Source organism: Scyliorhinus torazame, chromosome 15 (genome assembly GCF_047496885.1).
Source record: "Scyliorhinus torazame isolate Kashiwa2021f chromosome 15, sScyTor2.1, whole genome shotgun sequence".
NCBI lineage: Eukaryota > Metazoa > Chordata > Chondrichthyes > Carcharhiniformes > Scyliorhinidae > Scyliorhinus > Scyliorhinus torazame.
In genome coordinates this window covers 138,176,185-138,191,700 of record NC_092721.1, presented here as the reverse complement: position 1 = coordinate 138,191,700, position 15,516 = coordinate 138,176,185, and the positions used below count along the sequence as shown (strand labels likewise).

General features: G+C 45.3%; 1 protein-coding gene across 1 annotated transcript in view; it reads right to left on the bottom strand.

The window, feature by feature from the left end:
- rnf17 (ring finger protein 17) overlaps window positions 1-15,516 on the bottom strand; it is a 199,192-nt gene that overhangs the window by 40,630 nt on the left and 143,046 nt on the right. The window contains exons 22-23 of the mRNA XM_072475912.1: window positions 15,012-15,175; window positions 8,669-8,788 (exon numbers count right to left, since the gene is read on the bottom strand). Coding sequence (XP_072332013.1) covers window positions 8,669-8,788; window positions 15,012-15,175 — 284 coding nt within the window. The remainder of the gene's footprint in view (window positions 1-8,668; window positions 8,789-15,011; window positions 15,176-15,516) is intronic.

Here is a 15,516-nt window from a genome sequence, read left to right as displayed (position 1 = left end):
GCCTCATTAAAGGTCCTCGTCAGTACCGGGGCGAGCAAGTCCACATATTGTCTATAGAATTCGACTGGGAATCCATCCGGTCCCGGGGCCTTTCCCGCCTGCATGCTCCTAATTCCTTTCACCACTTCTTCTACCTCGATCTGTGCTCCCAGTCCCACCCTTTCCTGCTCTTCCACCTTGGGAAATTCCAGCCGATCCAAGAAGCCCATCATTCTCTCCCTCCCATCCGGGGGTTGAGCTTCATATAATTTTTTATAAAATGTCTTGAACACTCCATTCACTCTCTCCGCTCCATCTCTCCTTCCTCATCCCTCACTCCCCCTATTTCCCTCGCTGCTCCCCTTTTCCTCAATTGGTGTGCCAGCAACCTGCTCGCCTTCTCCCCATATTCGTACTGTACACCCTGTGCCTTCCTCCATTGTGCCTCTGCAGTGCCCGTAGTCAGCAAGTCAAATTCTACATGTAGCCTTTGCCTTTCCCTGTACAGTCCCTCCTCCGGTGCTTCCGCATATTGTCTGTCCACCCTCAAAAGTTCTTGCAGCAACCGCTCCCGTTCCTTACTCTCCTGCTTCCCTTTATGTGCCCTTATTGATATCAGCTCCCCTCTAACCACCGCCTTCAACGCCTCCCAGACTACTCCCACCTGGACCTCCCCATTATCATTGAGTTCCAAGTACTTTTCAATGCACCCCCTCACCCTTAGACACACCCCCTCATCTGCCATTAGTCCCATGTCCATTCTCCAGGGTGGGCGCCCTCCTGTTTCCTCCCCTATCTCCAAGTCCACCCAGTGTGGAGCGTGATCCGAAATGGCTATAGCCGTATACTCCGTTCCCCTCACCTTCGGGATCAATGCCCTACCCAGCACAAAAAAGTCTATTCGCGAGTAGACTTTATGGACATAGGAGAAAAACGAGAACTCCTTACTCCTAGGTCTGCTAAATCTCCACGGGTCTACACCTCCCATCTGCTCCGTAAAATCTTTAAGTACCTTGGCTGCTGCCGGCCTCCTTCCAGTCCTGGACTTCGACCTATCCAGCCATGGTTCCAACACCGTATTAAAATCTCCCCCCATTATCAGCTTTCCCATCTCTAGGTCCGGAATGCGTCCTAGCATCCGCCTCATAAAATTGGCATCATCCCAGTTCGGGGCATATACGTTTACCAAAACCACTGTCTCCCCCTGTAGTTTGCCACTCACCATCACGTATCTGCCCCCGTTATCCGCCACTATAGTCTTTGCCTCGAACATTACCCGCTTCCCCACTAATATAGCCACCCCCCTGTTTTTCGCATCTAGCCCCGAATGGAACACCTGCCCCACCCATCCTTTGCGTAGCCTAACCTGGTCTATCAGTTTCAGGTGCGTTTCCTGTAACATAACCAAATCCGCCTTAAGTTTCTTAAGGTGCGCGAGTACCCGTGCCCTCCTTATCGGCCCGTTCAGCCCTCTCACGTTCCACGTGATCAGCCGAGTTGGGGGGCTTCCTACCCCCCCCCCCCTTGTCGATTAGCCATCACCTTTTTCCAGCTCCTCACCCGGTTCCCACGCAGCTGTATCTCCCCCAGGCGGTGCCCCCCCGCCCATCCTCTCCCATACCAGCTCCCCCCTCTCCCCAGCAGCAGCAACCCAGTAATTCCCCCCTCCCACCCCCCCCCCCCGCTAGATCCCCCGCTAGCGTAATTACTCCCCCCATGTTGCTCCCAGAAGTCATCAAACTCTGGCCGACCTCGGCTTCCACCTGTGACCTCGGCTCGCACCGTGCGACGCCCCCTCCTTCCTGCTTCTCTATTCCCGCCATGATTATCATAGCGCGGGAACCAAGCCCGCGGTCCCAGCCAATATTGACCCCAGCAGACCCCCCCCCACAAGAGGGCGAAGAGGACTTCTGCAAGCTCCCGGAGTTCCCCGATGACTGCCCGGCATCAGCGCCGCCGCCATCGGTGCCACCTCCACCACTGCCAGCACCGACTTCGCCGCCACCATTACGCCGCTCCCAACAAAGCACCAAAGCACCGGACCGGCTAAACCTTTGACGGACTCCGGACCGTCAACACGGACTTTTCTTTCTCTGCCACTGTACATAATTGCACTAATTGTATATAGTTTCACGTCACTCCCATTTTTAGCAGGGGGTGAATGTGTTGAACCACTGTAATAGGAGATGTAAGGTAGGGCCTGCACTGCAGGTTCGCTGGTAGCTCCTGCCGGCTGGCTCCGCCCACAGAGAACTGTATAAATATGCATGACCTCCAGTGCCCTGCCATTTCACCAGCTGCAGCAGGAGGCCACACATCTGACTGTAATAAAGCCACAGTTGAACCCAACTTTAGTCTTTGTGCAATTGATCGTGCATCACTGCCTTAGCAGACTTTATCAAGCTCAACAAAACAGAGTCAATATCTCCTTCAGAACTCTGGGAAACCCTAAAGGCCATCATAGGGGAGGTGATTATCTTATACAAGGCTCACATCATGAAAAAGGAGAGAGCGGAATGACAGAGACTAGTGGACTTCATCTTGGACGGTGACCGCCAATATTCATTTGCCCGAAGCCAGGTCTACTGATGCATAGAAAAAGTTTGCAACTTCAATCAGTTGATTTCTATGAATAAAGCAGTGCATCAGTTACGATGTTCTAAGAACATGGGGAAAAGGCAGGTCAACTTCTTGCGCATCAACTCAAGATGCAGGCTGCCTCCCAAGAAATCCCTCTGATTCAGAACAAGGAAGGCAACTTAATGTCAGCCCCTCTCCAGGATAAGGCAGGTTTCACCTCGTATTACCATGAGCTATATGAATCAGAGCCTCCTCGAGACACCTCTGACATGTGGTTTCTAGATGGTTTACATGTCCTGACCGTTGAGGAAAGCGGGAATCAGGAACTGGAATCCCCCTCATGCCCAAAAGAAATACAGAAATGTATCAGTTAGCTGCAATCTGGCAACGCCCCCAGTCCTGACGGCTTCCCAACCAAATTTTACAAGAGGCTCGCAGGACAGCTAACACTGATATTATTGGACATGTTCATGATTCACTGACTATGGGTCATTACTTCCGGCCCTTATCCAAGGACTCTGCACTCCTTAAAAGAGGGTAAGGACTGCCTCAAGGCTCAGGATTTAATCAGACTAGCTGCTACTCTATTTTTTCCGAAATCGATTATCTAACCGTGGCTACTAAAAGTTTGAATATGCAATTCTGTTCATTACACTTCACAACCTCCTTTTGAATTTTACCGTTGCCTCTTGATTTGTAAGACGACTGGTAATTCTTCATGCCCCAGTCGCATTGGTGCTGTTGAGTCTTACTGCAAAGTTATAACCTACAGTAAAATACCAAAATACTTTTATAAATGGTTTAAATTTTAATGTTTTTCTGAAAAAAAAGAGGGTAAGGACCCAGTAGAGTGTGGGTCATACTGACCCATTTCACTCCTTAACACAGGCGTTAAACTACTGGCTGAAGTCCTGGCATCCCAAATGGAGCCCAGTCTTCCAGTTATATCGAAAGATCAGACAGGTTTTATTAAAGGTAGACAGTTATTGACCGATGTCATTCCACCAGGAGGGAGAAGAGCGCCAGGTCTCACTCTACGCTGATGATCTACTCCTATATATTACAGATCCGGCCTCCTTTATAGACAACATAACGAGGATACTCAAAATTTGGCGCATTCTCAAGATACAAGTTAAATGTGGTAAAGTGCATGTTTTCCAGTGAACCCATCGGCCAGAGGGACTGGGCTTGGTTCGCTGCGGTTTCATCTCTTGCCCTCTAATTTCCAATATCTGGGGATTCACATAGCTCTTAACTGATGAATGTGCTCCCAAGGTTTCTATTCTTATTTCAATGTATCCTATTTTTTTGCCCAAAACATTTTGTATTAGTTAACAAACTAATATCAGCTTTAACTGAGCAGGTAAGAGTCCCAGATTCCGCAGTGCTCTGCTTCAGAGACAGAGGATTGGGAGGCTTAGCAGTCCCAAATTTCCTGTTTTATTACTGGGCTGCCAACGTACAAAAAAATCCTGCAATGGCTTGGTGATCCTGGGTCGAACTGGAGTAGAATGGAGGCTCAGTCTTGCTCCACAGTCTCCTCCCTACACACCATAATTACCGCACCACTGCCCTTCTCCTCTGTAGGTCTTTCCTAGAGTCTTGTGATTTCCTCCCTCTGGATTTAGAAATAATTCGGCAGCTGCTCAATCTTCTTTCACTGAATAGGATACATGAATAGGATGGAAATAGAGGGTTACGGATCCAGGAAGTGTAGATGATTTTAGTTTAGACGGGCAGCATGGTCGGAGGGCTTGTTCCTGTGCTGTACATTTCTTTGTTCTCACTCATCTCGATGTGTGACAATCACCTCTTCATGCCTTCGAGCTTGGACCCATCGTTCAAAGTCCTGGAGAACGGGAGGCCTGGTGCACTTTTGGAACTTATTTCTAGATAGAAGCTTTGCCAGCCTTGAAAAGCCCGAGATACAGTCTGACTGGCTGAAACCTTTTTCGTTTCTTTGAAATTCGGGATTTCTCACGTTATTTTCTTCCTTCCCCCGACCCCTTCTTCCCTGTTGGAAAAGGTCTTGGCTTTGGCACAGCAGGGAAAGGGTCTATCTCAAACCTGTACAACTTCATTCTGTCTTTGGATCCTGCCTCTTTGGATAGAGTATATGACAAATGGGTGGGGGAGCAACGCTCTGTGCTTACTGAGGAGGTTTGGAGGGAACCCCTCTACAGGGTGAATTCTACTTCACCTTGTGCTGGACAGTTGCTGAGAGTTTGATTCAGTTCAAAGTACGGCATAGAACACACTGGACAAAGGTAAAGATGAGTGGGTTCTTTTGGAATGTGGAGAACAAGTGTGATCTCTGTTCACTTGCACCAGCTAACCACACGCATGCGTTTTGGTTTGTCCTAAGCTTGCTGGGTACTGGGTTTCTTTTTTCTACACAATATTCAAGATTTTACAGATAACCCTAGAACCTTGCCCACTGGTTGCAATTTTGAGTCTCAGACTCCCCTTTGTTCCATTCAGGAACGGGGGCGGTGTTCTTGCCTTTGCTTCCTTAATAGCCAGGAGGAAATATTACTTAACTGGAGATCACCCTCATTGACCAAAGCATCTGCATGGGTGGAAGATATGGGGCTGGATTGTCCGCCACAGCACATTTCTGTTTCACCCTGCCGGCGGGATGCTCCGTTTTGTTGGCTGGTCAATGGGGTTTCCCATTGTGGGGCAGCCCCACGCATCGGGAAACCCCCAAGCTGCCGGCAAAACAGAGCATTCCGCCGGCTGAGAAACCAGCCCATGATATCGGTCTTGCATCTGGAAAAGATTAAGTGTACCATCAGGGACTCTCTGGGGAGTTTCTACCAGAGATGGTGGCCTTTCATTTCATTCTTTAACGACCGGGACAATTTTGATGGTATGGGGGATTGAGTTATAAGGGGTTAGTGTAGATATAGGGATTTCTTGTTCCAATATATTCGTTAATCACTTTTTTGCTCTTGATTCAGTTTTTAAAATATTGTGTGTATAACTTTATCAATATGTATGTTACTGTTTATATTTGCTAATTTAATAAAAAATATTTTGAAATAAAAAATGAACTCAGTTCCAGCTCTATTTAGGTGCATCCCATCCACCTCTCCCAGAGTCGGTACAAATGCCCCAAGAATTTAAAGCCTTCCCTCCTGCACCATCCTTTCAGCCATGCATACATTTACTTTATCCTCTTACTTCTATACTCATTTGCACGTAGTATTGGAAGTAATCCAGAAAATACTACTTTGGAGGTTTTGCTTGCCAATTTCTTACCTTATCTCCCTAAATTTTGACTGCAGGATGACATGTCTATGTCATCTGTACCAATGCAGAAAAATGCTAGCTGACCACATATCGCACCTCCCCTCCACCCCAGTCAGCGTGCTCTGCAGCCATTTAGTGACATCTTTGACTTTGGAATTCTCACAGATGCAGCCCATCTCGGACTCTGGTTTCATTCTGTCTTCAAGTGGGCCACCAAGCCTGGGTCTCAATTTATTCCATCGCCCAGGTCTAGAACCCTCCAGCTGTGCCTTTGGATCCATTCCCAAATGTCTTCAAGGTAAATGGAAAGGCCAGTATCTGGGTCTCAATATTTCTCTCCCCGGTTCTAGCAATTCTCTTCCAGGTGCACCTTTGGCTCCATTCTAGACTCTGTCTTCGAGATCCTGCGGGTATCATTTTACACATGTGGAGTCTCATTTCTTCAGAAGAAAGATAGGAGGGGTTTTTTTTAAATGTAAAACTTTTTTACTTCTTTTTGACCCAAAGATCACATTTGTTGGAATTCTTGACATATACAATCACAAGAAATGAATAACCTTAACCTTAAGTGTTGGGGCCGATTCTTCCTTGGGGATTACTAGGTAGAAGGGAGATGTCAGTGTTGGCTGCCATCTTAGCCTAGCATTCTGTCCCAAGTGATGATGTCATTGTCAGCAGTTGCTGTTTATTGGCTCGAGCAGCTGCCCGCTGTTTCCATATGTAACTACTTTATTTCCATATCTAACTACTCTAAGTGGCTGAAAGGTCTTGGCACCATTTGAAGATGGAGCACCATTTTAGTGACAATTGGGCATCTATTGATCTTGTGTTGACGTTAATAGATCAGGCCTTCACTGTGGTGTTTCTTTTGGCTGCCATGTGAACGAGTTCCCTCGCATAGCTTTTGACACCCAACCTTAAACACAAAAGCAATCAATCCGCCACCCTGATCAGTGTTCATGCACCTGTCTGTGGTGATATGCGTGTGGAAGTACCCATGTATAATTGTACATAGTTGTACCAATGTATATATTTTTATATAATAGCACCACTATACATAGCCACTGACCAAACATGTAGGGACAGTTCTGACCTACTGCCAGCAGACGGAACCAGACACCAACATATATATATTATATATATATATATATATGGGAGGCAGGCACTTGGCAGTGGGACGGACAAGAGGACAGGCATCTCCCTCCATGGTTTTACAGTAACTTTGCAAATAGCAATCATGTCTTTGTGTTCTATGTGTACCTTCATGATCAAGGAAGCAACCGAACACAACACTGTCTTGGACTCTGAAGATGAACCAAAAGGAAGTATCTACTTCAACCGAGACACAACACTGACAGCTATACCATCAGTCAACGGTCATACTTCTCTGATTTCATTGCTAGGGTGAGGGAACACCATTTGAAAGCACAGAGTTCCATGTCTGTATGCAACTTTATACTTTGCACTGAACATGATCTCGTGGGGTGGCATGGCGGCACCATGGTTAGCACTGTTTCATCGCGGCGCCGAGGACCCGGGTTCGATCCTGGCCCCGGGTCACTGACTAGGTGGAGTTTGCACGTTCTCCCCGTGTGCGCGTGGGTTTCACCCCCACAACCCAAAGATGTGCAGGGTAGGTGGATTGGCCACATTAAATTGCCCCTTAATTGGAAAAAAAGGATTAGTCGCTTTAAATTTTTAAAAAGGAACATGATTTTATGGTCACCAAGACCATTTTCCACCCAAAAAAAAATTCAAGACACCCTAGCAACATCAAAGCGCTGGCTTTCGACAGACTATGTGATAGTGAGCACCAGGGATCAAAAGGGATGTCACATGAAAATGTGAGGTTCCAGGCCTGTCAAATAATACAATCTCCCAGAACTAGAGACTACAGGAACAAATGTCATGCCATTGAGCAACGTCCAAATCCATCCACTCCTACGTATAAAGGAATCCTCAGTTACAGCACTAAAAAAAACACCAACGCTGGTTCTCTACAGAAATATGTAATCTTATTGATTGTAAACAGACAGCATTCCAAACCTAGCAGCAGAATCCAAACTCCACAGAAAAGTTCATCCATTAGACAGCCAAAGTCCACAAGCTGAAGAAGAAAATGGTGGAGGAATTATTCAACTTTTCACTTACAAGCTTGACACACGTGACATTGTTAAGGCAACCAAATACATCTCTGGATCCAAAGATGGCAAGACTTGTCTCAAAGACACGCACAGCATCAACATCTACTGAAAAGGGTACTTTGTAGAACTACTCAATCAGAACTCCAAGTGGACATACACCTGTTGAAGAACCTCCATAAACATAGTGTTGAATCTTGGATAGCTTACAGACACCATACCATAGTACTTAAATATCAACATGGTATTAGAAGAATGTTGTGGTTCAAGAACAGAAGAAAACACAAGTGCCCTCCAAGGCACAGGCATGCAAGTATATGTTAATGTTGCATCAGCTGAAATGGATGAGACATACCGTTAGAATGCGTGACTCATGATGGTCTAAACAGGTGCTCTGTTCAGAGCTATGGATTGGATTGGATTTGTTTATTGTCACGTGTACCGAGGTACAGTGAAAAGTATTTTTCTGCGAGCAGCTCAACAGATCATTAAGTACATGAGAAGAAAAGGGAATAAAAGAAAATACATAATAGGGCAACACAAGGTATACAATGTATACCTTGCCAGAGTCTTTTGGGGACCACCAGTTTTTAAAACAAGACTCTTCTTGAGGATAGGTAATTCTTCGGTGGACAATAAACATGGTTTACAAAAAACATGCAACTTGTATAGTAAATTACATTTTATCCAAATTCTGTACATGACATACTTACAGGTACCACACCAAAAAGCTGAAATGGTAGGCATAGCTCAGGAGTATCAGGATACATTAGCACTGGGTAAACATGGCATTGAGGGATTGTTTCAGTGTATCCACGGTCAATATATTGCACCTAGCATCAAGACAATGGGTAGTTTATACACATCTCACAAGATGTAACATTTTAAAATCCTGAAATCAGAATATTTGAAAGCATGAAGAAACTATTCTTGCATTCTCCACAATGCTCACAAAATAATATGGGCAGAAGTAGAATTGTTCAATACAAATGGATACAGCAAAACTTTCAATATTTTATTTTTAACTATTTGAAAGCCGGATAATGTATGATTTTTATAGAAAGAAAGACCACAGAAGTGCGCGAGATACTGAAATACAAAGAGCAGAAAGTCTGGCACACCGTTTTGCAGCACAAAGTGTATCCACTTTTTTCTTTGCAAACAACAAAACTTTTTAAGAAATGGATTTTTCAGTTACAAAATGGCAAAAAGGTGCAATTAGTTGCAAAGTAGGCAGAGCAGGGCTAACTGGTGGAAGGTGGGTGTGTAAAAAGTAGTCACAGAAGCTCAGAAGAGTAAAACCAATGTGGGGAAGCAAATAGAAAAGGTTATCATAGGGTGTGGCAACTATTCAAAATGTGAAAGACTGTCCAGATGCATGTTCTGCCCAGTAGAAACAGGATAAATTTAACCTAACCAATAACACATCAAGTTATACCCAATTAGCAAAACAATGGAAAGAATCAACAGCGACATCAAACACTACTCATTTCAGGTTCTGCTAGAACAATTCAGTTCCATCACTGTCTTGATTCAAACTTAAATCAGGAGCTGAATGTCAGGGGAGAGTCAAGAGCAACTGCTGTTGACAGCAAGACAGCACTGAACCAAGTATAGCAGCCAAGAACACTGGAAAAATCAAAATCAATGAATTAGAAGGGAAATTCTGCAGTGGCAGTAGTCTTATCTGGTGCAAGGAAGATGTTGCTGGTTGTGGCTGTTGCTGGACGCAAGTTAACAAACTCCAGGCAGAACAGTCAAAGTACTTCAGGAAAATTCCCTCAGCCAAACAAGTCCTCAATGGCAGATCAGGCAGAAGCTACACATATGGTATCAATCGCTGCTATGGCGGATGAAGGCTGCAGCAGTAGGGAGAACCACAGTCATTGAGGTTCCCTTGCCACTGGAACTAGATTTATCTTGTCAAGGACCGTGAATGTGCAACGGCATACCCACATTAAAAGATGGTGTCTACCTAGAGGAAACCAACACATCCTCCACATAGACAAGCCCTGCAGCGATTGATGAGATGTGACGGGAACATGACCGTGAGATCTGTAAATACCTAACTTTGGATCTGCACGTAGGTGGTGGAGTATGCTCTTAGAATAGAAACAGGAGTGCATTTCAGCAGCTTTCTTCAGGAGAGGATCCACTCTGCTCACCCCTCATGAGGAAAGGGGTAGAAAAGGTGCCTAAATAGTCTGTCCCATCCCCAACCTGGCTGAAAAACTGCATCCAGCATGCTCGTATATCTGCACTTAGAAAATCAAAGTTAATCTCAATTTCAGACCTCGGAATGTACAAACCCTCACCAAGCGTGGCCGAAGTCAAAGCTGCCATTAAACAAGTGAAGAATAAAAAGTCGCAGATGTGGTCAGGTTTCCAGCGGAGATCTTTAAACTTGGAAAATAGACCACCTGTCATCGCTGTTCCTGAAAATCTGGGTCAAGAGAAGAAATACCTGACGACCTCGGAGTGCCGTCATTGCCACAACTTTAAGGAGACAAAGCAGACTGAGGGAACTACCGAGGAATCTCCCTACTCTCCATCGCCGGGAAGATCATTGCCTGAATCCTTGCTTGCCACCTTCTCCCAGTCTGGCCAGTATGGCTTCCGACCAAACCGTGGAACAGCAGGCATGATTTTCGCTGCTTGACAACGTCAAGAGAAATGCTACTCTACATGGCCTTCGTCTATCTGACCAAGGCTTCTGATTCAGTCAGTTGGTAAGTGCTATGGAAGACCTTGTCAAAGGTCAGCTGTCATAGATTCATAGATGTTTACAGCATGGAAACAGATCCTTTGGCCCAGCGTGTCCATGCAGCCCAGTTTCTATCACTAAGCTAGTCCCACTTGCCCGCATTTAGCCGATATCCCCCTATACACATACACTGCCACGTAACTGTCGAACTGCTTTTTAAAGGAAAGAACTGTACCCGCCTCTCCCACTGCCCCTGGCAGCCCGTTCCAGATGCTCACCACCGTCTGTGAAAAGATTTCCCCCCTGGTCTCTTTTGTATCTCTCCCCCTCTCACCTTAAACCTATGCGCCCTCTAGTTCTAGACTCCTCTACCTTTGGGAAAAGATGTTGACTATCTACCTTATCTATGCTCATTATTTTATAGACCTCTATAAGATAACCCTAAGCCTCCTGCGCTCCAGGGGAAAAAGTCCCAGTCTATCCAGCCTCTTCTTATAGACCATGAAGTCTAGGTAGCATCCTCGTAAATCTCTTTTGCACTCTTTCTAGTTTAACAATATCCTTCCTATAATATGGTGACAAGAACTGAACACAGTATTCCATGTGTGGTCTTACCAATGTCTTGTACAACTTTAACAAGACGTCCCAACTCCTGTATTCAATATTCTGACCAATAGAACCTACCATGCTGAATGCCTTCTTCACCACCATATTTATCTTCCATTCCATCTTCAAGGAGCTATGAACCAGTCTCTTTGCTCTGTAACTCTCCCAACTCCCTACCATTAACTGAGTAGGTCCTGCTCTGATTTGGTCTACCAAAATGCATCACCTCACATTTATCCAAATTATACTCCATCTGCCATTCATCGGCCCACTGGCCCAATTGGTCAGGATCCTGCTGCAATCTTATATAACCTTCTTCACTATCCACTATGCCACAAACCTTGGTGTCATCTGCAAACTTACTAACCATGCCTCCTACATTCTCATCCAAATCATTAATATATATAACAAATAACAGTGGACCCAGCACAGATCACTGAGGCACACCGCCGGTCACAGGCCTCCTGTTTGAAAAACAATCCTCCATAACCACCCTTTGGCATCGGTTGCTAAGCCAATTTTGCATCCAATTGGGTACCTCATCCTGGATTCCATGAGATTTAACCTTTTGCAACAACCTACCTTGCGGTATCTTGTCAAAGGCCTTGCTAAAGTCCATGTAGACAATGTCGACAGTACTGTCTTCATCTACCTTCTTGGTTACCCCTTCAAAAAACTCAATCAAATTCGTGAGACATGACTTTCCCCTGACAAAGCCATGCTGACTTTCCCTAATTAGCCCTTGCCTGTCTAAATGCCTGTAGATCCTGTCCCTCAGAATGCCTTCTAACAATCTACCCACTAAAGAAGGAAGGCAATAGTGTCCAGAGAAATTCATCAACATCCTCCAACTCCTCCACAACATGTTGACAACAATCCTCACCGATAAAAATAAAAAGAGAAACCTTTGAAGTCAAGACTGGAGTCAAGTAGGGAAACACCCCACCCTTTTCTCCATCTTCATCACCACCAATTCTTCACCTTGTCAAGAATAAGCTTTCCAGCGGAATGGACATTGTCTACAGGATGGATGGAAACATTTCAACCTCAACCGGTTGAAATCCAAGAGGAAACTGACATCGCTCCTGTAACTTCAGTATGTGGATGACATCGCCATCTCCATTTTCTCAGAAGAGAATCTCCAAGCCATGCTTGACACCTCCGCGGAAGCAGACCGAAGAATCGGCGTCATCCTCAACCTCAAAAAGACTCAAGTCCTTTACCAACCTGCCCCAGGGCAAGATCCAGTCTCTCCCTCCATCAAGATCAGCGGAGAAACCCTGCCAAACGTAGAACATTTCCCCTACCTGGGGAGTCATCTCTCGTCCAAGGATGACATCGACGCAGGGTTCCAACAACATATCCAAATTGCCTGCGCCTCCTTCAGACACCCAACGACGAGAGTCTGTGATGACCGTGACAATCATGCTGACACCAACAACCTTGTGGACAAGGCAGTTGTCTGCTCAACTCTTCTATACGGCTCAGAAGCTTGGACTACGTACAGACATCACCTCAAGGCCCTGGAGAAGTACCCTCAAAGCTGTCCGAGATGGATTCTCTGCATCAGCTGGGAGGTTAGGCATACTAATATCAGTGTCCTTGAAAAAGCCAAAGCATCAGCACTGAGGCCATGATCAACCAAAACCAACTGCATTGGGCCGGCCATGAGAGTTTGGCAAAGCAAATCTTCTTGCCCAGCTCAAGGAAGGCTCCCGAACAGGACGACAAAGGAAGGACTTCAAAGACACCATAAAAGCTTACCTCAAGAAATGCAACATAGTCCAATGCCTGGGAGACGTTGCTCAGAAGAGACCTACTTGGAGGATCCTCCTGAATTAAAGGCACAATTCTTCGAGAACACCCAGGGCGCGATTCTCCGAAATGGAGAGAGTGTTCTCGCCGTCGTGAACGGCGTTGCATTTCACGACAGTGCGAAACAGGCACGGGCAGTAGCGATTCTGGCCCCCCACAGGGAGCCAGCGCGGCGCAGGAGCAGTTCCTGCCGCTCCAGCCTCCCTTCCCGGCGCCAAATGGGCGCCGCGCCAACCCACGCAGTTGGGCCGCACCAACCCGCGAATGCGCGGGGGACTTCATCAGCGCGCCGGCCCCGATGCATCATGGCGTGGGGGTTCAGGGGTCGGCCGTGTAATAAAATAGGGCCAGGGCTAGAGAGGCCGGCCCGCCGATCGGTGGGGCCGATCGCAGGCCAGACCCCATCAGAGGCCCACTTAGATAAATCCAAGGCAATCAGGTAGAATTAACATGGTTTTTAAAGAGAAATCATGTTTAAACAATTTATTGGAGTTCTTTGAAGTAATGACAGGTGCTGTGGATAAAGGGGAACCTGTGACATTGCTGTACCTAATTTTCATAATAATTTGATACGGTGACCCAAAAGGTTATTGCACAAAATAAAAGCTTGTGGTGTAGCGGGGTAACACTGGCATGGATAGAAGACTGGTTAGCCAACTGGAAACTAGGCATCAATGGGTCATTTGCTGGTTGTCAGGGTGTGACTAGTGGTGTACTACAGGTAACTCTACAATTTATACAAATGATTTGGATGAAGGGACTGAAGGTATGGTTACTAAATTTTATGATGACACAAAGATAGAATGGAAATTAAGTTGTGAAGAGGACATAAGGAGGCTACAAAAGACTACAGATAGGTGAGGAGAGTGGGCAAAGATCTGGCGTAGAATGTGGGAAAACTTGAGATTGCAAGACGAAGAAGAAGCATATTGTACAACGGGTGACAGATTACAGAGCGCTCAGATGCAGAGGGATCTGGGTGTCCCTGTGCACAAATTACAAAAGGTTAGTATGCAGGCACAGCAAGTAATCAGCAAAGCTAGCAGAATGTTATTGTTTATCGCGAGGGGAGTGTAGTACAAGAGTAGGGAGGTTATGCTTCAGTCATACAGGGCATTGGTGAGACCACATCTGGAGTAGTGTATAGTATTGGTCTCCTTATTTATGGTAAGATGTAAATACGTTAGTAGTTCAGAGAAGGTTTACTAGATTAATACACAGAATGGGCGGGTTATCTTATGGAGGAAAGGCTAGGATTGTATCCACTGAGGGTTTAGAAGAGTAAGAAGTGACTTGATTGAACCGCAAAGCGCCTGAGGAGACTTGACAGGATGGATGCGAAAAGGATGTTTCCTCAAGTGGGAGAATCTAGGACTAGGGACCACTGCTTAAAAATAAAGGACCACCTATTTATGACCGAGATGAGGAAAGTGTTTTTATCTCCAGAGGGTTGAGACACTTTGGAATTCTCTTCTGACTGATGGAACAAAAGATTCCCATCTCTACTTGCTGTAAAAGGTTCTATCTGAATGGGTTTGGGAGTTTGTTTCAGAGTTCAAAGGAAAACAGAAATGACACCAACACAATTCAGGGTGGTGTTGGGATTGGATAGGGTACAGCATGTACATACATGCTGATGATATTAAGTAAGCCAAGTGTCCTCAATATGCACACAAATGCTTGGAATAGAAAAATGCTTTACTTCCTCAGTAACATCAATGCATTCTAAAAACTCTACAGTATTTGTTTAGCAACAAAGCACCACTGGAAACTTTCTACCCTGAGCTAGTGTGCAATCCACATGTACTGTACTGGGCAGCACAGAAACAATACTACATTCTGATAAAAGAGTTTAAACACCAGTACAATATTCAGGATTACAGAACCCTAAACTTAAATAGCATATTACCAAATACATAAACACATCTCACCTTAACAGATCCCCCAATTACTTCCAAAATCCTTCCTCTGTACCAGAGTGTATCGGAACCTTTAACAATGCAGCCTTCTCTTTTGCTATAGCAATACGGTTTCAGAAATGGTAGGACTTTAAAACTGGTCTGGATAGCACTGGTCAGCATGTTGAATTGTTCTTCTATACTCAAGGCAAAAAGTGCAACAGTTGGGATCAGTTATCGGCTTGCAAGATTTAATGAGGCCAAAGCAAAAACAATTAAATATCGTAAATAATGTTGACATGCATCATGTTAACATTTCAAAATGACATTATGAAAATTAACATTGCAACACAAGTCAAGACAATACCTTATTTTGAGCCTGATATTTAACACAGAACATTTTTGTCCATTTGTAGCAATTCAATTCATGCACAGAAGCTTGTGATCACTGTTTATGGTCATTTTGTTTCGATTGTTAACCAAATATAACATTTTCGGATTGGTCACTGTTTCTGGGACTAACAACCTCAAAATGGCA